This window comes from Hermetia illucens, chromosome 5 (genome assembly GCF_905115235.1).
Source record: "Hermetia illucens chromosome 5, iHerIll2.2.curated.20191125, whole genome shotgun sequence".
Classification (NCBI taxonomy): Eukaryota; Metazoa; Arthropoda; class Insecta; order Diptera; family Stratiomyidae; genus Hermetia; species Hermetia illucens.
In genome coordinates this window covers 87,227,014-87,253,785 of record NC_051853.1, presented here as the reverse complement: position 1 = coordinate 87,253,785, position 26,772 = coordinate 87,227,014, and the positions used below count along the sequence as shown (strand labels likewise).

At 40.5% G+C, this 26,772-nt stretch overlaps 1 protein-coding gene across 1 annotated transcript; it reads right to left on the bottom strand.

Moving 5' to 3' along the window:
- Positions 1-16,103: 16,103 nt before the first annotated feature.
- Positions 16,104-26,117, bottom strand: LOC119658236 (prostaglandin E synthase-like). The gene is made up of 3 exons (XM_038065513.1): positions 25,875-26,117; positions 16,675-16,754; positions 16,104-16,615 (listed from the first exon to the last, which is right to left on the bottom strand). The coding sequence occupies exons 1-3, from the start codon at positions 26,007-26,009 to the stop codon at positions 16,372-16,374; spliced, it is 459 nt and encodes a 152-aa protein (XP_037921441.1). The 5' UTR covers positions 26,010-26,117; the 3' UTR covers positions 16,104-16,371.
- Between the last annotated feature and the right edge of the window lie 655 nt (positions 26,118-26,772).

Sequence of the window (26,772 nt, the reverse complement as noted above, 5' to 3'; positions counted from 1 at the left end):
CTTCTAGGATATATGCAAAGGATCCATTTCTGAGAATTTCTTACACGTTCTTTGGAGGTTGTCCAGAACCTCAGTGGAGACTTCAGCTATACGGTGAAGAAGTTTGCTTCGGTGGGTAATGAAACTGTTACCTGATGTCGTCCCTTCTCCGACTCTTGGTCACCAGTTTCCGCAATGACCTCAAATCGAAAACGCTCCCTGATGACGACTGCGATTGTGTCGCTGCGTGTAATGAAGCAGTATTGCTATGCAACCTGCTCGACAGTCGCGTGACCATATTCCGAAAATTATTCGACGAATCTTTGCTGCAATAATAAGCGGTAAGATGTTGCACTTGCTCGCGTTGTTATAATTTCGTAGTAGGAGCGGATGATACAGAGGTTAATTTTTTTAGTCCATTTGGCTCGCTGCCTACTAAAACCTGCTGAAGTGGTCATCACCGACTGTGGTGAAACGGCTGCAGCAGACGGCGCCATGCTCCTGGTGTTCGTAGCACCTAGAGATCGAATCAGGGACGAAAATGGCCAACGTTTTCGTTCAGGGCATATGCAACTTACCAGACGCTGCCTTACTTTGCTCTTGGAACAATTTGACCGAAGCGGTTCGCACAAACAACAATTAAACAACAATTTTTATTTCCTATAGTGCGTGAATATAAACTTATAGCTAACTTAGGGACTACCTTAACAGTTAAACTTAATCTAAGGTATAACATAGGGCTTAACTTCACTTATTACTAACAAGATATGTACAGAAAATATTTACATTGCATTTTGGAGGAAAAGTTGGAAAAAACCTCCACTCGTTGAGCATATATATTAAAAAAGGGGGGGGGGGGTTGGGGGGGAAAAAGGACTGGGGTAGGATGGGTGAGGTGTGGGGGAGGGATGGTAATTAAAAGCTGGGAGGGGTGCTAATGATGGGGAGGTTTAAAAAATTGGGAGTCGGAGAAGTTGCCGGTGTAGAAGACTACTCTGCCTAGGGAATCGAACAGACGGTTCTGTGATTGGAGGGAAAGGAAGATCTGGGGAAACAGATGAGTCCGGAGAAGGTTATCTTCCACGATCTCAATCTGCATGGCATTGGCGACAAGAGGATTGGGATGGGATTGGCACTTGGTCAGGAAGTTGAGGGCAAGACGGGCAAGGAAGGCATCGATGCGTGGGGTTTGGCAGGATTCATAGAGGATCTGGTTGGAAATGTACTTGGAGCGGTCCTCGTTCTTAAAGATGTTGGCGCAGTGGCGAAGGATCCTGCGCTCTCTGAGGCGGAGTCGCTCCATTTCGGATGGGGAGCAATCGGACCAGAAGATGAAGCCGAAGATGAGGAGTGGGCGGATGAGCTGTTTATAGCACCGAAGCGGTTCGCAGATGTCAACGTTCGTTTTTATATATTTGTAAAACATCACATGAATACGAATTATAACCAGTGTAAGTCACCATAGTTCGCTCAAAATTTGGCGGAAGCTAGATTTTTTGTTTCAGTATTGAGGGGTCCTAAGTCTGCTTTCACTTAATATGCGATCAAATGAGGAACAGCCTAATCCCATTTTGTTGGTCCACAAACCGTCCCACATCCGCCCCCACCGGATTGACCATTGTTGGAACACGACCGAGTCCCCAGGTCAAACAACTCTTTCTTCTCCACATTTAATGAATAGGCACTTTATACCTAACTGCCAGATGTGGTGTTAGATTCCCCAGCGAATAATCTGCAAGGCCACAAAGTTCCGTGATTTGCCTTACTTACGGTTTGAAATGCCGCGGTGGCTTGCATTTTATTATTATTTAGTTTATTTTATTTTCTTTTCATAATTTAATTCTTTTATTATTTTCTTTCTTTTATTCCGGTGATATACATATATGACGGAACTAGCGCTGTTAATGCTTCGAATGACATTGAGTTTGGTGATAACGATACCTGGATATACGAATTGATTAACCCCTTCAATACTTTGTCCATTAATGCAGACAGGAAAAGTATGATGGCCTGGCAGCCTAAGAACTTTAGTTTTGTTGATATATACTTCAGTCCAACTTTGCAATACTACAGGAGGAAGATGTGTTTTCGGCTCGGTCCGGTTCCCTGCAGGTCATAAAGTACAGCGCCTCAAGAGGGGGAGCAGTGTTCCTGTGAGTCCCACAAGAACATTCTGGGGAGCCTCAACATCACCATCGAGGAGCGTTTGTTCTTTCAGGATTTGAGTATAAATCGTTGACGAAAGCAAAAGGTTGTAGCCGAATAATCAGTCCACCTTCGGAAGCTTATTCGAGATTTGCGGACTGTTAGTCCTTGAATATGTATAGAGCCCCTCAGATTACATACTTCTACTAAGTTACAGTATGCGCGACGAGAGAATGCTTTTGTTAATATGTAGCATTTTTTCTTTTTTCTAGTTTTATGACCTCTTAGCTTCTCCAATACACTCCTTCCATATCTCCATATCTCCATATCTTGATATTCATTTATACAAATAAGTTAATTTATTTTTTTTTATAATTTTATTTTTTTATTTTTTTTTCACAATTTTGTTTACGACAGCTTATCACCTAAGTTTTCAATTTTGATGTAAAAATGTTCTAATATTCGAAAACGATCATCAACCTTTTTGTTATTGCTTTCACATAGGCCTGGCCATGGTGTATATTATTAGAGGCATCCCTAATGATTAAAACGAAATGCGCGCGTATATAAATAATTTTTTTCGGTTTAATTAGGCTAGTTCGGGGCATACAATTTATGGAAAAATTTAAGGCAGATTTTGCTATTGTCCGGATTATTTTGGTCGAGTTGAGCTCAGTTGAGGGGTATCTATTAGGTATCGGTTTTTTGTATAAGTGCGAACTTTGAAAAAATAGGCACTAAGATGAAGATGAGATGTAAACCAATCCTTTAAGAGGTCTGAATAGAGAGGACATTTTATTTTCCTTGGTATTTTATTACTTTATTTCAATTTTTTTTAAGTTTTCATTTTTTTAAAGTGCTGTTTAAAACAAAACCTTATTAAAATCGGTTTACAGTCGGTTTGTCTTTCTGTAACACCTATTATCTCAAAAATGGTTACTCCTAATGACACGAAATTTAGTGGAAAGGTGGCATATGTGAATTCCATTCCATGCAGTAAGTAATATAGTTACATGTTGAGTTTAAGTCGGGGAGGGGTCATACATATACAAGGGGGTGTAAAATTTGTTTTCACCGAGTACGTTCATGTGCAGTATCATATGCTAGGTCTCGATTAGTACTTTCCGAGACCGATATTAGTTACAAAGGGGAGAAGTGTGGGGGTCCGAAATGGGTCAATTAATTCAAGGACACGTTATCAGGTCCATGCACATAGTATCTAGGTCCCAGAATGCTCTCTATACCGATATCTGTTTAAATAAAGTTAATAATAGTCTATTGCCACAATCATTATAATTATAGCTTTTTGAAATTAGCTGACCCTTAAGTTTACCCAGGAATCACCACGTTTTGTAGGAATAAAGCATAATACTATCAAGTTTGGTGCAAATCGTGTACTAACACAGTTATAATGGGTCAAAGTTGTCACCCTTAATTCCCCTTAATTCAATGTATTCTAAGCCTTCAAATGTCAATATCATACTAAAGTGAATGGTCTCACAAACTAAATGTATAAACATTTCGAGCAAGGTACAAAGGGAGAAACTTTCACTCAAATATGCTTATATAAGCAGTACACAAAACCTTTAATTCCTGAACCATTATACTTTTTGTTTCCCGAACGGAATTAGAAAAGGAAGACCTCCATTTTTCTTTTACATATCCTCGCCATCCTCTCTCGATCACCGGGTAGGATTGAAAATTTAAAATTTATCATGATGATTATAAAAAAAAACCCACTTTGAGGAGCCATAACCTCTTAGGCGGGGTGATCACCACGAGTTTTCATCGTTGGGGTTTAACAAAAGGGGGGGGGGGGCAACCTCTTTTTCTCTCCATACGCTCTTCACTTCCTCAACCTTTTTCTGAATCAGAATATCTATATTCGCTGTTGTTCCTTCACGCATTTCGCAGCATAGTAAGGGTCGTGGGAACGCATAATTGTGGTAGCCACAATTTCAGTTATGAACCTCAACTTTTAGCGCCCATTTCCAACATGGCGTTGACTTCTTCCAGAAAGAGCATTGTATAAGCGCTGCCTATTCTGGGCAAAGTTTCATGTCGAACAGAGCCAGCCTGTGAAATATTCAAAAAAGATAACTAGGCCTAATTGTATGTAAGTCGTTTGTGGTTTCATAAAATTAAAGGTTCTGCTCTCTTCTACCATTCTATGTAAGTAAATTATCATTTACTTGTGGTCGGAGCTCGCATATCAGATAATGATGCAATATTTTTTATAATGCAGCCATTCGATATCATATCTATTTTACTTACAATTTTTTTAACCTTGTGTTAGTATCAACTTTGTGGTTTGGTTATCTATTCCAATGAGAAACGGAACAGTGAGAAAATAAAAGAGAAAGTGAAATTTCCTGGCGTTATTTCAATATATAAAAGCTACAGTTCAGAATATGGTCAGAATTGAATGTTAATTTGTCAAAAAATGGTTATGTGGAGCATAACTGAACAATTGACTTTAAATTGAATCATGTTTAACATTTGGTCCTAATTACCCTTTGTAATAAATAGCGTACCAATCACACCTGGTTGCCATCGTTGCAGGTTCGCTGAAATGTGTTTCAGTTCCCTGTAGGACTTCCTGAGAAGGTTACATTCCTATTTCACAGTGATGCGCCATGTAACTTTACAACGACCCTATCGGCCTTCCTGGGGTGGTGGATTTACGCGACACTTTATCAAGTGGATCATCAATTAGGGTTGAAAGTATAGACATCGAATCAATGCAGGCATTATTTGCCTCATATACAGGAAAAAAGTATTATATTACCAAGTGGAGCAATAGCAGCGGGTACTGCCTACAATAAGTCTATAGTCTGTCTAGCGGTATACCAAGTCTGCTAACTCTCGTCCCCTGTGACTAGAAAATCATCAACCGACATGATATCCTCCATGCTGCAGTCGATGAAACACAAAGAAAGAAAAAGATCAGTAATTGCACCACTTTTTCATCAACTTCGGGACTGCCCATAATAGCACTGCACTGATGATATTCATATTATGTAAAGGAATAAATGCGCCTTAAAGAAAGCTTTCGTTCAGACTGAGCAGACTACACAACATCTGGGACTGTGCGTAAATGAAAACAAAATCAAATTTTAGCCTGAAAACTGAGCACTCCCACAAAATTTTACATGCTAAAGGAAGGCATGCAAACTCAACATAACATACATAAAATTAGTTGATTTACTGTATTAAGCATGGGACAATGTTTGGGTTCGTTGAGTATTTGTCTCTTGATTTCATTGACCCTGGTTCGGATTTGTTTTCGTTTTCTCCCTCGACAATTATCTATAATACCTGGTCGTGATAAGGAAGCTCAGTAAGGAAGAGCTTCTAGGGAAGAGAGAGGTGACACATGGAGCTAACGGTAGTCAAAACCCCAAGCCAGGTACCAGGCGGCCAGTTTCAAACCGCCTCGGCACAAAGGGTCTTTGTCGAGAGCGATTTTTTCCCCGGTAAAACGATACCAACTATGACAAACTTGAAAACACAAAACAAGAGCAAAAATTAAATTTCGATCATCGCGATCCAATCCTGAGTGAAGGGGCAACCCTGAGCTCATCGGGGTTCTTCACCGAGTTTAGACTCAAATTCTCCACTTATTCAGGTGTGAACCAATCCTATTGGAACCCAGTCCTTAATGGACGAGTCTAAGCCCCTTCTGTGAAGACTCCTGACCCGGCGCCCCAGTAAATACCATTCGATGAGGTTTAAGTCTTGCCTAAGGGAAAGCAACTGCCTTCGACCAGCAAACAGCCAACTCCATTTTAGAACTCGGATCTGGTAAAACAGAGGTGAACTGCAAGGGTGCTCCTCAATCGAGTTCAAAAATCTGATTCAGCCGCTAGCTGGGATCATTACGAAGAGGCTCAGAGAGCTTTAAACAAGAGCATAAGGTCGGCTAAAAGATCATCATGGAGATGCTTTTGCGGACAGACGAAGTCTCTCGAGCAACCTCAAAACTAAAGCGGATCCTTTTCAATGAACGTAGCCAGTAGCTGTATTTTGTATCTTTATAGAGCGAAACGTACACCCAAGCCAATGAAGAAATGGCAACTCATTTACTTTAAGGGGGTCATCCCGTGTGAAGGCCGTTTTTTTACAAATTTTTTGTGAAGAATTGGAGAAAGATACAAATACGAATTTTTCACCATACATTTATTAATATCTTGAGCGTGCATAGTAATTTTTCCGGCCCGATCACATAGTTCGTTATTGAAATACAGAGCAATTTATACACCCATCTCCAAAAAAAGGCGCTTTGATCATCTTAGAGACAAAAAGTAAACGGCATTTTAACGTACAGACTTTACTACAGTCCGTAAACTAGGATTTTTAAAAAATATTAAAAAATAAATTTTTGGTTAGTTGTTAAGCTTTTTTTTTTGAATTTTAGTGTTTTTTTACGGCTTCTTCAATGAATAAAAAAAACATCGATCGACATAAATCTGGGATGTGACTTATCACGTGTTTAACACTAGAATTTCCGAACGACTCCGAATATAAAAAAATCACTTTACCCATATATTCTACACTATATCTAGATACAATTCATGCCGAAAAAAAATTCCATTCCGCGGATCCGACACACGGGATGACCCCCTTAAGTGGATTTCCCAGGAAGTATCCAAAATCTCATCTCAGCCTTCAATAGAAAGATTGCACTCTGGCATGCAAAGTGGTATCATTGGAACGAGTGAAATGTCCAACTAATTCATTTCATAATTACAAACGCATGTTTATATTCCAATTAATTGGCATGATATGAAGGTGATATTTATTGCGTTCACTCTAATCTTCTTTCTACCAAAAGGATTGGAAAGACTAGTAGATCGGTTGATAAGAGATATATGTATCGGTAGGTGGGTATATCATTGCCGAAGAAGAAAGAAGACAAATTTACGGAGCAAGCGCTCCACGAGTACACGCCAAAAATTCAGAAGGTGATGTCCTATAAAGAGTATACCGTAGACATATTCCTTCACATTGAAGGTGCCTTCAATTACGCCTCATTCTTGGGGATTTGTGACGCGGCAAAAAAGCATCACATATTGGTCGGACAGAAGTCTATTGAGGCAGGATGCCTTAGGGATTTCCCACAGAGAGGAGTTCTCTCTCCTCTGTTATGAACACCTTGCTATGCCTTCTGGAGGACACAAAGGTTTTCGCACTAGCATTTGCACACGATTAGGCGTGATATTTATTGGCAAGTTTGCGGTCATAGTAGGTGACCGCTTGAATGCAACTCTGCATGTAATCCACAGTTGATGCCTCCGTAACGAACTCATGGTAAACGCTAGGAAGACTGGGCTGGCGAAGTTCACTAGGAACGTCAGGTGGGGCCGCTACACGCAGCTATATTTAGGAGTACATTTCGGCTCTAAGCTAATGTTGAAGTACCGTATCCAGGAACAATGCTAGAAATCCTGCAGATTCCGCTGGTGGTGTGGGATTGCGATAGGTAAGATCGGGGGACTTTCACCAAAGTTTGCTGGATGTACACATCTAATATAATAAAACCTATTTTAATATACGCGTGCATTGACTGGTGGCCGAAAATAAACTTTGCTCGATGCAGGAAGCTGCTGACGCAGATTCAGTGGCTCGGTTGCCCAAGTATTACTAGAGCAATGAGATGAAACAGAAAGCAGCTAACAACGCATATAGACTCGATACCATTGGCACGTGGACAGGTCAATTATACGACGATACGTCCACTTGCAAATTCCCTGGCAAACATCAGGTGGCTCATGCCGACCGATCAGATGGTTTTCAGATTTGTCTTTGAAAAGATATACTCCGTTGTAATCACCAAAAAGGATCATCGATGCAAACTTGTTTTCTTGTTTGTTTTCTTTTTTCTACGCCTTATAAAGAGTACCAATTCCGTCTTGTGTTCGGCAAGTTTCAGCCCGAAGTTTCCCACCCAAGACTTGATCGTCCGTTTAGTCTCGTTCGTATGGATCTCTACTTCGTCGGGGTGATTGGATGTTATGACCACTCTAACGTCACTTACGAATCCGACGACATCGGCTTATTTATGGTACCTTCAGTTCCATAACAGGGGAGCCACAACAGACCCATGCCGATATATTGTATGCCTTTGTCCTTTCGCCTGAATCGTAAGGTAACTTCCGCTGCCGGAACTAGTCGAAGATTACATTTAATATATAGTTTGATTTTTATACTGCGATGGGCATTTCGATGATACCATTCTATCTGGCAGAATTGAATGCGTTATTAATGCGGAGACAAAGGTTTTCCAGGCTAGCTCAAAAACCATTTTGGTGTCATTAACCATTGACCGAGCTTTCCGGAAGCCAAACTACCTATTTGATAAATAATCGCCACTACGAATTATTTAAGTGCGTGGATAGCTGAGTGGTTAGAGCACAAGTCTTCACTTCAGGACCATAATCCAATTGGATTGTTGTCCCAACGATTATTATTATTAAGAATTATTCGATATAACCGGTTATAGATTATCCGCTCGAGGATCTTGCTTATTATATTCAGAAGACAGATACGTCTATAGGATGTTGGTTCACCTATCGGCCTACTTGGCTTCAGCATTAATACAAGCTCTTGTATTTTCCATTCTGCGGGGACATCATCATCATCATCAACGGCGCCACAACCTGTATCCGGTCTAGGCCTGCCTTAATAAGGAACTCTAGACATCCCGGTTTTGCGCCGAGGTCCACCAATTCAATATCCCTAAAAGCTGCGGGGACATACCCTTTTTTAAGGTAGTCTATGAATATTTGTGCGAATATGCTTGATACCATTCTAATTCTAAATTTCAGTTCCCTGTTGGCAATTCGATCAATACTGGGGGATGTGGTATCCTGGTCCCTTTTTACTGTCGTCCAGAACTCTGTCTGCAGTTACTGGAGGAACATTTTGGGCGTCCATTAGTTTCGTTGGGAAGGTAGTTTTCGGATGTTGGAGAAACAATGTCGAAACTATCTTCCACAACAATCTAAGGCACTTTTTATCGCCAACCGATTTGTACGCGCCTCTCCATGGGTCAGAATCTGCCTTATTGCAAAGTCGTTTTAAGTATACTTTTTACTTCTCGTAAAAATATGTAAGTTTATCCTAGATCCGTAAAATTCAGTAATATAGGTTTTTAATATGAAACAGCATATTGGAATGTTTGGTAGAAATCCCTATTATTAACAAAGTTATAGTAGGTCAAAGCTGCCACTCTCGCATCAAAATTCTACTTCCTAAGAGATCAAATGTCAGTTTCACGTCGAATTCAATGTCGGGTATATTCAACGTATACAAACTACAACCTATATATAAATGAAACCATCGTGTACCCAAATATTCTTACATAACAAATCAAGCGCCTAGCTTCCGGTTTCTAATTTGCTTATATGTCGCTGTAATTTTTAAGGAATAATACTACCTTGTGTGCAAGATATGAAGGGCAATTTTCTACGATTTATAAAAGAAAAACGCATTAATATTTTTTAGTTCTACTATTTGTTCAACTGAAGAATTTGCTCATCCTCCACTTCCACAATCATTTGGATCAGTTCTACTTGCCAGCGCAACTGAAGTCGAGGAGGTAATAAAACAAATGAAATCGGGGAAAGCCACAGGACCTGACGACATCGCATCTGAGCTCTGGAAAGCGAGGAGTCGGGACCCAACACTGTGGCTCAGTGAATTCTTTAATCGGGTTATTCAGGAAGGAAGGACACGATCTGACTGGCAAGAAAGTACCACTGTTCCAATATGGAAAAAGAAAGGTAGTCCAGTAGAATGTTCAAATTACCGTCCGATCCGGTTACTTTCCCATACCATGAAGATTTTTGAACGCATTCTTGACAACCGTATTCGCGATATCGTTGAAATAACCGTGAATCAAGCCGGATTTGTCAACTGCGGAATTACTGAGGCAATACACGCTGCGTGGTTACTCATGAAGAAACACCGTGAGAAACATCGCCCTCTTTACATTGCATTTCTGGATCTAGAGAAAACGTTTGACTGTGTGCCGCACGACTTCATCTGGTGTGCTTTACGACAAGACTTAGTACCAGAAGAACTCGTGAGCTGGGTTCAATTGCTCTACCACGATCCGAAAAGTAAAGTTCGAAATATGGCGGATGTATCAAAACCGCTTCGTGTCTTTATTGGTGTTCATCAAGGAAGCGCCCTCACACCACTCCTCTTTGTTCTTGTTATGAACACCGTCACACGGGATATCCAACATCCAGCGCCCTACACACTGCTTTATGTAGATGATGTTTTCCTAGCATCACATAGCAAAAATGATCTCGAGCAACTTGTCCAAAAATGGATTGATCGCCTCATGCAACATGGTCCCAGATTGAATCTAAACAAAATTGAATTTTTGACGACTGATCCCCGTGAAACAGGCACAATCACTGTCAGCAGTAGTGATCCAGAACTGAGCGAGAACTGCGTTATGAAATTGCTTCACGCATTAATGCAACCTGGATGAAGTGGTCTTCTACAACTGGTGTTCTTTGTGATCGACGTATCAACGAACGTCTCAAATCTAAAATTTACCCCAATGTCGTCCGTCCTGTCGCTCTCTATGGTTCTGAGTGTTGGTCGACTATAAAAGACAATGAACAGCGTCTTGCAGTAATGGAGACGAACATGTTGCGTTGGACTAGTGGCGTGACACGATTTGACCACATTCAAAATGAGGATATCCGCGATCCTTATAGGGTTGCACCGATCGTGGAAAAGTTACGAGAGAGGCGTCTTCGATGGTACGGTCATGTAATTTTTGCTAACGAGAATTCACTTGCCAAGATTGGTCTGAATATCGAAGTCGATGGTAAACATCCAAAAGGGAGGCCGAACCAACGGTGGCTTGATACGCTGGAATGGGCTTTAAAAGGCTCAAGATTGCACCCAGATCAGACATTCGATAGAGCTAAATGGCAAAACCGATCACGACGAGCCGACCCCGTTTGTGAACGGGACAAAGGCTGAAGAAAAAGAAGCAGAAGATTTGTTAATGTTAATGTAAAGCTCAATGCATATGAAAAACATTATTTTAAAATAAAATGGCGGCATTGAAGTCTCTTTTTCTTTAAATGGTCTCCATGGGCAAAAGTCTGCAGGACATCATTTTTTATTTAGAGCAAAAATTTAAAAAGTTTCCTAATGTAAAAAGTCAGTGAAGTACACACGATTTTTTGACAATACTGATTTTCAACAAAATGGCGTTAATCTGAAATAAAACATTTTTTACGAAAAAATTGGTCTAAAATCGGCCATTAAATAGTTAAATTTTAGTCAATCGGAAAAATCTACCTACTTCACTAGGAAACGTCGCTATAGAGCTGAAGTATAAATTTGGATTCGATTGGTAGAAAACTGGAAGCGCCAGTTTTTGGTGGTTTCATGAAAAAGGCGTTTATAGGTTCGAATGTTGTTACGAGGTTTTTGAAACGAACATGTTTATGCTTCTCATTCTTCCTTGCTGAAAACATGCTCTAGAGGCCTCGCAAGCTTGTTCAGTGTGGGGGCGCTCAGACTGCACTATGCGCGTGTTTTATAATAAAATGCCATTGCAATAGTTCATTCATAACATTCATTATACCATTATACCTAGACATCATTGAGATAAATTACTGGAAGGTTCGCAGCAATATTGGGGACAGTTTTGCTATTGGAAGCAGATTTAGGACCCATTGTCCTTTTATCCTAGTTTTGAGTAAATCCGCTCAAGCATCGCATTAGTAACTCATCTTTGTTTAACCAATTTACAATGAGATTTTACTGCCCTAGATATTATTATATATTTGGCATTGTTGGACCATGCTCGCAAATACTTTCATCTTCTTTGATTGGTTCTCAAGCACACCATGAACTCCTCCCTTGAGATATAAATGATTTTGGGGCTTCTTTTAGAAATTTTACGATATCTTCAATTGAGTTGCTGTTTCTACTATAGTTCCTCTCATTTTTATAAAATATTAAAATATAGCTGAGCCGGATAGCTGAGTGGTTAAAACACAAGGCTGTCGTATGGAAGGTCGTGGTTCAAATCTCACTGGTGGCAGTGAAATTTGTATCGTGATTTGACGTCGGATACCAGTCGACTCAGCTGTGAATGGGTACCTGACTCAAATCAGCGTAATAACCTCGGGCGAGCGCAATGCTGACCACATTGGCTCCTACAGTGTATTGAAGTGTACCGTTACGGTCTTGACTGAAGTGCTCTAACACACTTCAAGACCCTGATCCAATATGGATTGTTGCACCAACAATTATTATTATTATTTTCGAGTTGTCACAAACTCGGCAGATGCCGGATTTGAACTAATACTAGCACTAAGTGCCAAGCATTTAGGCTCGGACGATCCTACCGACTTATAAACTAAAGGTCAATGGGAGAATTCGTCGAGTATTCCCCGCAACATCGAGCATGAATGGTGTACTTCCGCATGGTTTGAACCAGACCGTGCGAAAGTCTCAGGACATCACGGGAAGCCGTGAGGGATTTAGGTACAATACCTGTAGCAGACAATATTATGGGAACTACAACCACCCGCTTGAGACGCCAAATTTCTTTGATTTCCCGAGCCAATGGCTCATACTTCACTTTCTTCTCCACGTATTTCCGTTCAATGTTGCTATTATGGGGGATAGCAACATCAATAATATACGCGGAGCGACCTGTCGTGTCAACTGACAGTACGTCAGGCTTGTTGTGTGGAGTATGACGATCAGTCAGAATTTGCCGGTCCCAATACATGCTGTAAGCAGAAGTATCAAGTACTGCTTGCGGCTCATATCGGTAAACTAGACATGTTCCCGTGATCGGCCCATGCTTGTATGCAAGGTTTTGATGGATAACCTTACATACAGCATTATGCCTGGTGATGTATTGCACCGGTGCCATAACAGTACAGCTAGAAATGAGATGGTCCAACGTCTTTAGCGCCGAACCACACATTCTGCACTGGTCGTTCTCCACCCGTTCTTCCATGATGAGCTTTATATAAGCTCGGGTGGCGACCACCCGACCACACATGGACCCCTCCGTCTCAACAAAGACCTCCCCAGCACACAGCCATTTGTTCGACAAATGGCTGCCAAGGACAATTCACGTATTTACCGTGCATTGCCTTCGACTTCCATTCATCGATCCGCTCTTGGTCCGACTTCATCCCACTGACAGGATTGAAAGATCGATCCTTCAAGATAAGTGTAGTCAGCCCAAAGTCTGCTTTATAGACAGCCGCATGCAAGGGACTCCCGTGCCATTTGCTGTAAAAATAAGCGCGCAGCGAGTCGATGTGGCGATGATGTTGTACCGCCACTTCAATCACGCCTATACCTCCAATGTTGCGAGGCGGGTTCATCCGCTCCACAGCAGACTTTGGATGATGCATTTCGAATTTGGACATAGTTGTCCGTATCCGCCGCTGGACTTTTTCCAGATCGGTCTTCGTCACCGGCAATATTTCAAATGCATAATCCATAATAATCCGTAATAAAGGGATAGCGAATACATTCAATGCGCTTATATTATTCTTCCTTGAGAGATACGATTTCAGCACCAGCTTTACATGCCGCAGTAATTCGGACAGCAGAGCATCCTTCAGATCACCAACTCAAGCATGGGTTCCTAGGTACTTGTAGAAGTCTGTCTCGGTCATAGCTGCGATGTGGATGACCTTTGCGGATGGCTTGGATTCGACACTTGTCTAATACAAACCCCATCTGCATATCACGGCTGATCATGTCTATTATTCGCAACAGACTTCTAAGATGGTCAGTACCAGCATACAGATGTCATCTAAGTACATCAAGTGTGTCAGTTCGCACTTAGCACGTAGGTCATACTTTATTGCAAAACTATGCCCTCTAGCATCATTCAGTAGCAATGAAAGGGGGTTCAGTGCCAAACAAAACTAAAGGGGAGTCAACAAATCCGCCTGGTAGACGCCACTGCCAACTGGTGTCTGGCGTCCTGGCCTACGCCATCGCTTTATCTTAGGCAGGGTCTGCCTCGTCTTCTTTTTCTACCATAGATATTGCCCTTATCGACTTTCCGGGCTGGATATCCTCATCAATACGGATTAAGTGACCCACCCACCCTAACCTATTGAGCCGGATTTTATCTACAACCGGACGGTCATGGTATCGCTCATAGATTTCTTCGTTATGTAGGCTACGGAATAGTCCATCCTCATGCAGGGGGCCAAAAATTCTTCGGAGAATTTTTCTCTCGAACGCGGTCAAGAGTTCGCAATTTTTCTTGCTAAGAACCCAAATCTCCGAGGACTGGCAAGATCATTGTCTTGTACAGTAAGAGGTTTGACCCTATGGTGAGACGTTTCGAGCGGAACAGTTTTTGTAAGCTGAAATAGGCTCTGTTGGCTGACAATAACCGTGCGCGGATTTCATCATCGTAGCTGTTATCGGTTTTGATTTTCGACCCTAAATAGGAGAAATTGTCAACGGTCTGAAAGTTGTAGTCTCCTATCCTTATTCTTCCTCTTTGACCAGTTTGATGTTGTTGGCTAGTTGGTTTTCGGTGCTGACGTTGCCACCATATATTTGGTGTTGCCTTCATTGATGTGCAGTCCAAGATCTTGCGCCGCCTGCTCGATCTGGATAATGGCAGTTTGTACATCTCAAAACTGTAAATCTACACCAAGGCTTTATTCACAAAGTGCACTTTTTCTACCTTTTAAAAAATCTCCTTACAGAAATACTTTTTTTTTACTCTTTTACTTTTTTTACTTTTAAATTTTCAAACAAAAAATTACAAGGTGGTATTAAAGAAACGACTCAACCAATCATCATCCATCATCCAAACTTGAACCATGTATTCTACGCACATATTGCTATCATAAGAACTTAAAAAGCCTCCAATTTTTCAAAATGCAGATGTTTTGTGTCAAAATACCACAAAAAAAGAATAACCCTTTTCTCCAAATCTCTTAAGTATCCTTCATTTTGGTATTTTTGAATTTAAATTTATAATTATGGATCGAACGGTACTCACTAACATGACATGAAGCCGTTTGACTCTTTTATTTCAGATTCACCTTTTCCAGAAAATCATTAACACCATAAAGACGTGTATTTCCAAGACATTCTGTTTAAAGCTGCTTTTTGTAAAGAAAACCTTTGAAAAAGAAAAAAAAAATATTTATGTGACCCAATAAGAACTACATACATTAATATATTGTATTACAATTGCTAAAAAGTTATAGTAATAACCCATTTCTAAAGCCTCCTAAATTTGATTCCTCAAAATTGTTCTTGAATTATCCTTTGAGAAATATTTAGACTCTACTATAGTTTCATTTATGCTTTTTTTCATTCAGATACTACGTAGATGCTCTCAATCCCAAAAGTTCAAATTAACCAGTAAAAAGGGGTGGCTTTGGTGTCTATTGATTTCACATATTGGTTTGTGTAAGTGCTCTTTGTTGAAGAACATTTGTAAATAATTTAATTAAATTAAGCCTGAGAAAAAGCGGTTACAAGTATAGAAAAGAACTATGCAGAAGAAAGTTTAATGCTTCTCTGGTCGTCATTCAACCTCTGGTAAATAAAATAATGCGCACAAAGAGACTTAGATTTTCTTTTATCTCTAGTTATTGTAAATTCATTTGATCGGACTGCAATCCAATAACATGACATTTGTTACCAGATTCTTTTCATCAATGCATGTGCAATGTTTTCATCAAATTTTTTCCATAAATACCAGTAAGAATTGATATTATCCTATGATACTATATTATTATTTATATTTGAATTTTGTTTATTTAATTACAAAAATTCAATTTATGTTGTTCGAGAGTTGCAATCGCATCTAACGTGAGAACTTTACCTGAAGATTGCATTTGTCTATACAAAAAATTTAGAATTAGTAAGAGAATAAAGGGAGTCTGTAAGACAGACAGACAGCAGTCGAGAAAAAATCAAATAAACCAGTATTTGATATATACATATGTATTTCTGGCCACAATGAATACAAATAACTTGTTTATTTACTACGATGGAAGAACAGTGATATTCGTTTGCAGGAACTTGAAACTTCACCCTATAACCATGCCCAAATATAATTCTTTCTTGATAATATAGTACTATCTTAATTTCTTGAAATTCCCTTATTGAATTCATCAATCATAAATAAAACCCGATGCCCTTAAATATAATATTTGTGTGTAGCGAAATAAGAGGATTCCATCTAATTCCAACAATTTAAAAGCAAAATTTAATAACTTGAAGAGTCATATAGAGCGTGGGTAAAAGTGCTAATATGAATGATAAAAACCGCGCTGGTTGCGGGATCACAATAACAGCATAAACGAACGTGTGGATTATCCTTGAAATTCCCACAAGTCGGAATAAGTTAATTGCTAGCCAAGGTTCCGGATCAGTTAAGCAATAGAAAAAACCGATAGTGAGGAATGGCAAAATGTTTTCCAAATCATTGCGATGAGCCCTGTAAGAAAAAACACGAAAGTACTTTTTTTTCATTTTTGTATTTGTAAGCTCCATTACCTCCTCACTCTCTCAATATCGTCATCGTCATACTTTACTTTGGATTTTTTGGAAAACAGATCTTCTGGTGAGATAAATGTCTAGAAATTAAAAACAAAACTGTTATCAATAATAAAATGAGAAATTTAGTGCGGAAATGATAATGGGAAATTATTTGTATCTCGAATCACGAGATTTTCTTATCGGCGCGGATGAGTTCATGATCACAAGAAATACGTACGTTTTCTATGTCCAAATTACAACTTTGAGATAGACTGCACGTGTGTTTTAAGGAGCGTTTACACTTGACATTTTTCTCTAGAAATAAATCCCGAATGGCAGACAACAAATACTTTGACTGTTTAAATTACAATTTCTATTAAGGATAAGTATATGAGATAAATTCCTGCAGTACATTTATTTCGAAAATCTTTGAATAGAAAGATGACAGCACTTTGGGTATGAGAGGTTTTGCATACTTTTTTATGTAACAGTATTTAATTTAATGACTATTTTACTTGAACATACATACGTTGTCTCATACATAAAAAGGGAGAGGAGGAAGAGGAGTGCAGCATATATGGAGATATCACGTTGCTGAGTATCATCTATAAGATATTCTCCGCTATCTTGCTAGGTCGGATAGCCCCATACACCCAGAACATCATTGGCCCATACCAAAGAGGCTTCACTCCAGGCAAATCAGCAACAGATCAGATTTTCTCTCTGCGACAAGCGATGGAAAAACTGTTGGAATATGGAAATCAGTTGCACCATCTTTTCATCGTCTTTAAAGCCGCCTATGATAGCATAGCTAGGGTAAAACTAAACGCGATGAAATTGATAAGACTGACTAGGCTGACCCTGACCAATGTGCGAGGCCAGACAAAAGCAGCAGGTTACTCTCAAGACCATTCGATATCAACAACGGTCTAAGACAAGGGAATGCCCTACCATGCGTCCTCTTTAACCTGGCCCTCAAGAAAGTGATCCGTGATTCTGAGGTAAATGAGAGGGATACGATCCCCTTTAAATCCACTCAACTAGTAGCCTATGCTGACGATATCGACATCATGGGAGGAACGACCCGAGACATGGAAACTGCCTTCATCCAGATCGAGCAGGCGACGCGAGATCTTGGACTGCATATCAATGAAGGCAAGACAAAATATCTGGTAGCAACATCAGCACCGAAAACCACCCAACCAACACCATCAAACCGCACTGGCCAAACAGAAAGAATAAGGATAGGAGACTACAACTTTGAGACCGTTGACAATTTCTCCTATCTAGGGTCGAAAATCAAAACCGATAGCAGCTACGATGATGAAATCCGCGCACGGTTATTGTCAGCCAACAGAGCCTATTTCAGCTTACAAAAACTGTTCCGCTCGAAACGTCTCACCATGGGGTCAAAGCTGCACAAGACTATGATCTTGCCAGTCCTCATGTATTCCTCGGAAACTTGGGTTCTTAGCAAGAAAAATTGCGAACTCTTGGCTGCGTTCGACAGAAGAATCCTCCAAAGAATTGTTGGCCCTCTACATGAGGATGGACGATTCCGTAGCCTACATACCATGACCGTCCGGTTGTGGATAAAATCAATAGGTTACGCTGGGTCTCAATAGGTTACGCTGGGTGGGTCACTTAATCCATATGGATGAGGATGATCCAGCCCGGAAAGTCTATAGGCGCAACATCTCTGGTAGAAAAAGGAGACGAGACAGAGTCTGCCTAAGATGGAGCGATGGCGTAGGACAGGACGCCAGGGAGCTTTTAGGGATATCGAATTGGTGGACCTCGACGTAAAACCGGAATGTCTGGAGTTTCTTATTAAGGCAGGCTTAGACCGGATACCAGTTGTTGCGCCGTTGATGATGATGATACATACGTTGCACTATATTTACATTCAGTGAATAACCTCCAGGCAGAAAACTTTAACTTTACTCTATTATAATTTTGTCCTTAGCCTGGTATGAATATGCTTCGCCTTAAGGTTGTGTAATTCGGTAAGTCCTCACACAACTTCCCCGCAGTGACCGCTGGAAACTATTTTCTTAAGGCGTGTATCGCCGGGTTGGGAGTAGGTTCATCCTAGGGCTACGTGCCAATTAGGAGTTGTGTCTCTAGTATGCGGAATCAGAATATCTTGGGCACCTTTAGTATCAAGTTAGACACTTCCCTGTGGGGAAAAAATTTTCCCCGGATTAGCCGTGGGACTAGGACATGGGCTCAACAAACACAAACGAAAATGGGCGACGATAGAGGAAGAAGACGTGGTGATGCCAGACGCATCATCGGACGCGGAGCTCCTGACATCCAGTCAGGAATTAGTTTTCGTCAGTAGAGTCTGTGCTGAAACTAACAACAGGGACCTCCAGGAGCAACGTGGCAGACGAACTTGCTGTTTCCAGCCTGAAAACTACTGTCAACGAAATCAGCATAGTGAGTATCAGCCTACTATCCCGAAACCGGACAGAGGTCAGAGATTCATCAAGGAACAAGGCGGGCAGGGTAAGAATACCACAGGAAGCCAGCGATCAAACGAAAGTTCACTGTTGTCCTGCTTAAAAGCCAGTACTAGTTTAATAACAAATCAAAAGTACATTTCATTTGCATTTGAGTAAAATATAAAATCTTTACTTTAACCGCGCAATTGCACATTTTGCTAATCATGAATTTTTGCTGAAGTAATTGAATGGGTCAATGATTTTGTTTATGGTGTCTTTGCAAATACTTTTAAAAATAATAATTTCTACTTCTGCTAAGCTATGCGTTTTTTTGACCTTGTGATATTTGTATAACACATCATTTGCGATAGTTAATAAACTTGATAGTACATTAGTAGCAACCATAGCGTTTTAATCGTTGCCCGTTCAAAATTTGAGGATTGGTAACGGCTGCCATCAACTATTTGAGAATTCTTGATCTAATTTCCAATAACAATTTTCGGATTGTTTCCAATAATACATATTCTGAACAGAATCGCGACAAATAAGGAGACCGCTACTGTCAACGGGCAGGATGAAAAGGATTTTGCCAAATACCAGGCGATTGTAGAGGAATTCAATAACCAAGGCCTACAAAATCAGCAGCAGGCGAAACGTATGGCCCTCGTGCGCAATTGTTCTCAAGATGAGGTCGGACAAAGAAACAAAAGAAGTAGAGTGTAAAAGGGCTTGAACCCCAAGCAACTTTTGCAAGCAGTGGAACGGTAGCGACCGGCTAACGAGGCATGTACTGCGAAGCACTTTAGCAATGTGGGCAGGAGTCATTTAAGGGAAGCCCTAGTGCATGGTAACTTCGCTAGCGGTAAACCGGCATCGGAGGTATGAACCAATGTTGAGACCAGTGTTCGGAGGTGGTCATCGAGCATCTCCTCGCCGGCAAGGGAAACATGCGGGACGCGTCTCCTGCTTTAATTTCCCACATCGGTTCTACGTAATGGCATACGAGAACTAATTGTACAGAGTTCGTGCGTCGCTATCGTCAGCGACGCCTGCGAGGGCATAAAAGTCGAGGTTGTCCCATATGACGAGATTCCCAGCAGACCGTTTGCTCGTATCTGTTTATCGAAGATCTGTATGAATAACGACAAGCTAGTCCAATCCGTGCATCTTCAAAGCCTCAAGAATTCCAGGTGTACAGCCAATCTTTTCTATTTCGAATAAAAATAAAGTGCCTGGAGACACTGTAAAAGGCCGGCTTACATAGTGCGTTTTGGAATCAAGAACACAAGAGTGAAAATATTCCGTTCTGCGAAACCGAACGACCACCTGCATTCAGTCAACGCTGCCAACAAGCTGCTGGAGAAGATGAAAATCAAGCAGAACATGTTGAGGGTAGCTTAGATCAATTTACAGCATTCAAGGCGCGGCTCAGCTAATCTACTGATCTCCTGCAAAAGGAAGACATCGTCGTCGGAGGAGGCCGAACCATCAAAGAGCTGCAAAGTAAATACTACAATTTATTTCACGGCACAGATCTGGAACCAGAAGGAGATTCCATACCTTTCTTTGTCCAAATCTGAGTTGCAACATCCTAACCGTGGTCATACTGGAACAAATGCGAGCGGCCAACGTGTATATCTCCTCGGCTTACATGGCGCACCACCGAACAGCTTTACCAGAATAACTACAACTTTGAAGGCCAAGGCCATCCTGTTGATAGGCTGCTATGCCAATGCAAGGTATACGCTTTGGAGCAGCTCGGAAAATTATGTCTTTGGTATCCCTATGACAATGTGAATTTCAAGGTGGAGAACTGGAGAAAGTCTGACCAGAGATCGTTCTCAGATCATAGTGGGATACTTTTCAGTGTACATATCATTGTAGAGGTTTTCATTCTTTTAAAATACCTTCGAGGGAGCGACTAGAGTAAAGTTCGGTCAAGTTGTCAAGAACAAACTCTTCGCTGTGTGAATCGGTAACATTGGCGCGAAGGACGAACTGGAGACAAAGGTCGCCGATCTGTAAAACGTATTTGAAACCGCCTTCAAAATCTCGCGCTCTGCTAAATACAGCAAGTAGATAGTGCCACCGTCGTGGAATGAAGATCTGTCCAGCGACAGGAAGATCTACAACATCTGCAACATGCACAAATATTGGTAGCCATATGAGCATTGCCTGAAAAAATACAAATCGCCCATTAAGACTGCCAGGAGGCGGCCTTGGTTGGACTATTGTCAAAATATCGAAAGCACGAGCAAACTTGCGAGATTCACTAAGATTCTGTCAAAGGAAGATAGGAGCCTATTCTTTCTTAAAAAGTCAGAAGGCTCTGGTGAAACCGTCGAGCTGCTTCTTGGATATGAAAGGAGCATTTGAGAATGTTAGTACCAAACCGATTGAGGGGAGAAACATGTAAATTTTCAAAAGCAAGCCAATTTTCAGAATTTTTTTTTAAGGAAATGTTATGTTTTCAATATTTTAAACAATGTGATCATAATATATTTAATATTGAATTCCATTTTTGTTTTGCACTTAAAGTATAAAGAGATCTTGGGCTGCACATCAATGAAGGCTAGACAAAATATATGGTGGCAACGTCAGCACCGAAGACGAACCAACCAACAACATCAAACCGCACTGGTCAAACAGAAAGAATAAGGATAGGAGACTACAACTTTGAGACCGTTGACAATTTCCCCTACCTAGGGTCGAAAATCACAACCGATAACAGATACGATGATGAAATCCGCGCACGGTTGTTGTCAGCCAACAGAGCCTATTTCAGCTTACAAAAACTGTTCCGCTCGAAACGTCTCACCATAGGAGAAGTCTATAAGGGCAATATCTATGGTAGAAAAAGAAGACGAAGCAGACCCTGCCTAAGATGGAGCGATGGCGTAGGCCCGGACGCAAGACAGCTTTTAGGGATATCGAATTGATGGACCTCGACGCAAAACCGGGATGTCTGGAGTTCCTTATTAAGGCAGGCCTAGACCGGATACCGGTTACTGCGCCGTTGATGATTATGATGATGACTTAAAGTATAAAACAAAATGGCGGTAATATTCGCACTCTCTAAGGATATCGCAGTCAGAATGCCAAATCGGTGTACAACTAGTGTTCTTAATAGTTATCCTAAAAAATTTTTAAAAATTCACATTTTGTTATAAACATGTATAATATTATTTCTAATTGAAGCTATAAAATGTGGGGCATGGGCGACGACAAAATGGCCATTGGGGCTTTGCACTCGAGGCTGGTGGAGCAGTGTAATAGTCCGGGCGACATGCTCATAGCCACATTCTTCTGGGTTTTCAGGCACAGGAGCGAAGAGGGGAATGAGCAGACTGAAGGACTTGCCAGGAGCGACTCTGCTCTTGGCAGTCCCTCGGTGGGCGCAGTCTGTGTCCCGTTGGCAACTGTGAATGGTGGATTCGCACAGTCGCTGATTGCGCTGAGTGCGGATGAGGGTTACGGGGGTCTGCGCAGGGCTCTGGCCTATAGAGAACCTTGTCATTGGACTCAGTATACTTTACGATTTGCGTTGCCGAAGCTGCAGAGAGGAGGAAGAAATCCTCACAGACACTAGGTTAACAATTTTTTGAGAATATCAGGGTTTGGGAGTTGTTATCTATTATGAATGTTACGGGCTGGCTTTGGAGATCTGAGCCGATTAGACTTTGCACCCCTTGCTCTTCCCACAGCAGTCATGATCTTAAGAGTTTGTCCCATCAAACCAAGGCAACACAGCGCTAATTGGTCTATGGTCTATGTTATTCCAAGATTTTTGGAACTTAAGGGAGGTCCCAACTAATTCCCAAAAAATAGAGTAACATAGGACTTTTTTTGAACAAATATCAGTTCGGGGTATATTTTGATGCTTACATATATGGATAGTTTCTGGGTCTGAAACCATAACAGTACCCCCGCTCCCTTCCCTTTTCAACCAATTCAAAAACTTTGACCCGTATCGTACTAATAAAGACTTTTCATTTAATATTCCATATGACTATATTCGGAACAAAAGAATTATAACCCGTTCTCCGTGTGTACCTGAACAGGAGTTCGCAATTCCAAATTTCCCATCCGATTTTTTGGGAAAGGTATAACCGTTTTCGAATAAAACGCATTTTCGTGACAGAAAGACATTCAGACAGACAACAACCGTGTGTAGAATTGCCAGACCTCCCACCAGGCACGCCCTTCGTGCATATAAAGAAGTGGTCGGCGGATGCATATGAACATGGAAGAAGGAAGCAAATTGGAAACTCACGTAATTCGAAATTTGAGTCCAGTGGTTTTTGTGAGCAGCAAACAAGCGGTCGCCGATATCCCTCGACTGCAGGGCTCGGTGGTTTACTTAACCACTGATATTACAAGTTGTTTGGAAAAAGAGGCTTTGCAATGAAATAAAATCACTCCCGAGAGCACCTGTGCAAAGACACAGGAAGATGCCTCACATACAGGACATTCATCAGCTCACGGTGGTGTAAAAATATCTGGTCAGCTGATATTGTAGAAACTAGCTCTGGACCCATTTAGGAAAAATTCGGTGATCCAATGTCGAAAAGTTTAAGTCCAGGAAGTTGCCGGAAAACAAATAAATACGGAAGTGCCCAGATGGGAAACTAAGTGGAGGAGCAGAGTGAATGGTGTCTTCCCAGCGCTAGACCTGAATATACCAACGGTTTGTGAATTAGTCGTCATTACAAAAGCGGAGAAAAGCATCCTTATCACCATAAATCTTTTCAGATTGATTTGCTTGACATCCTCCGTATTGGAAAGTCTTGGACAATTGCATTAAAACTAACGTTCTAGTAGATAATCCCCTACATCTATATAAATATATATATATCCTTTATATCTATATATATATATTCTGTATGAACTCGTAAATGTGTTAGTTTTTGAATATCGATGGTGCTTTTGACATCACACACGCGTGCAGCAATATAAAATGCCCTAATCGGTGTGGTAGCGGGGAACATTCTGTCCTTCTGGAGGGGAAGGTGCACGGCGCAGACATATGTAGGGGAGCTACTAAAGTTTTGACGGTTTTCAGATGCATGGTAAAGAAGAGATGAGGGTGCATTCCGAGAATACTACTCTGGATATATACTACAATAATAAGGCCATGGATTGGGGTGGTAATCTAGACAGACAAAAACGAACCTCGGCACAACACTTAAGGAGTTACACAAACTTTAAAGACTGGCTTTGAGTATATTAATAGGGCCATGCTCAAAGGCTTTACTGGAGGTCCCATGTGACTGATTCTTCTCCATAATCCTACAGAGATGCAAACAAGGAACGTAATCCTTAGTTTATCCGGGGTTATCAGCAAGACCGAAGCTGCAGAAATTGAAAGCAGATTGACATTCTTTTTAAGCAGGATATATTGATACAGAGGAATAACAATGAAAACTCATTTCGATAATAAATTTGAAACCCGATGGAATAACGGGGCGTCTAGGAGGGGGTGGCAGTCGTTTTTCTCCTCGGGGTTCCCGCATGTATTGGTTTAGAAGGCAATAAGAGCCCGTATGGCCGTATGGTTAAGAGGTACTCGACTATGATGGTAAGAAGTGGGGATATTCACGGATGACTGAAGGCTAAATTATCAGAAGTTGATACTGCCTGTTGAAAATGAATGAATGAAACCGCCGTTCATATTCTAGGGAAGTATCCGGTACTCGTACAAAGAAGATCAATGCACCAGGTAGAATACTTATCAGACCCAAGCCTAAGACAATTAGAAGCAGGAGACATCCGCAAATTCCTGTCCTTTATGAGATTGATTGACGTGCTATTATTAATAAGCACACTATACCCATCAAAGGGGTAAAATAGTTCTTTAGGACACAGTGCAACTTCTCTTGATATTATAATATAATGTTATTATCTATTAATTAGAAACTTGTTTAGAAGTTATTAGAAAGTTTATTCTTTATTGAACTATTTGGTATATTTATATGTAACACAATTTTGATTGAATTACTATTATTGATTTGGCTATGAAGTTAGTTGCAACAAAATAAAGCAGAATATAGGATATGACACTGGATAGTTTGGTATAGGAACGTCATTTTATCAGTGGATATGTGCTTTTTAAGGTTTTGTGAAAACCAAAAAACCTTATAAACATCGATTTACTGTCTGTCTGTCCGTCTATCTTTCTGTTACACTTGTTACCTCAGAAATGGTTACTCCTAAAGTGAATAGCCTGACAAACTAAATGGATAGTTTCGATGCTTAATAAAAATAAAATCAAATTTTTAAGCAAAGATCACATAAAACTTTGGTGATCATTCTAAAATACTTGAATTTTAATATCCAAGTTAAGATAATCTCTATATCAATTACATGAACCGGTTCTACAGTTGATTTTCAGTATAATTACATGGCAATTACCTTGCATATTGAAGTAGAATGCACAGTTACTGCACCTATTCATTTCCATCCACATGTATATCCAATTTATTTGAAAATTTCTTCAATTTAATTCAAACTCATAATCGTAGAAATATGCATATAAAATCAACACAAAATAAAGATCCACTTCTCCATATTTTCTGCGAACTTCAATGAAATTATTTAATTTATATATTATGTTAACCAGTCATAGATTTTCACTTAGAAACAAGGTATCCTTGATTATGACATGGAAATGATGGTAATTAAAAATTTATAAGATTTGCGATTAATAAGAGCTTTGTTTTGTTATTCTCTTCAAAGCTGTAAATATCAGTTAGAATACAATTGTATAGTTACCATCTTTCTCCAGCGTTGATTTCCAGTCAATATAACCATAGCAAATAGCTTCAAAACCAATATTGCTGACCAGAAGAGATAAGTTATGAAAACTGGGTTCTGAGGAGATATGAGGGTAAACGCTTTTGTAGTCATTTTAAGCGGTGCACTCTCTATTGATACGTTATAACAGAGGATAGTTAAAATTTTAAATACTTATATGAAGGCTGCTTGAAACAAACTAACTTTATTCCAATCCCATTTGCAATTACCCCCATGCCGACTTTAATGATAGCGATACAATGCTGAAGTTCATACAGAGATCTGTGAGCTACTTCAATTCTATAATAGATATGCTACTGGGTTGGGAAAAAAGTAATGTCGTATTTGTGATCGAATTCTAACGTTTTATTTAACATACTTAGAATTATCCGATTTAAGTCAAATATGCGCTGTTTTGTTCGCAAACTTGTTGCCATTTAGAAGGCAACTCCATTATCACCCTCTTATATAACCCCCCTCCTTATTTGCAAAAAACTCAGACAGCCAGTTTTCGCAAGCCTCTTTTGAAGCGAACTTAGTAGCACCAAGAGCGTTTTGCATGGACCGGAAGAGATGGTAATCACTTGGTGCCAGGTCCGGACTATACGGTGGATGCGATAGGATATCCTATCCTAGTTCTCTTAGCTTCTGACGGGTCATTAAAGATGTGTGAGGCCGAGCGTTGTCCTGGTGGAACAGAAGACCATTCCTATTGACCAATCCTGGTCGCTTCTGGTCAAACGCCCTTCAAACGGTCGAGTTGCTCACAGTAGAGGAGCGAATTGAGGGCCTGGCCATAGTTGAGCAGCTCATAGTGGATGACTCTCTTCCAATCTCACCAAACCGGCTCGCCGCGTTTCGACCACGATCTTTTTCG

Bases quoted from the DNA above. Each gene is read 5' to 3' on its own strand.
- LOC119658236 (XM_038065513.1), bottom strand. From the start codon at position 26,009: ATGACTACAAAAGCGTTTACCCTCATATCTCCTCAGAACCCAGTTTTC. The intron at 16,755-25,874 runs GTAACTATACAA...TTTAATTTCTAG, and splicing joins ATCAACGCTGGAGAAAGATG to ACATTTATCTCACCAGAAGA. The intron at 16,616-16,674 runs GTAATGGAGCTT...TTTTTCTTACAG, and splicing joins GATATTGAGAGAGTGAGGAG to GGCTCATCGCAATGATTTGG.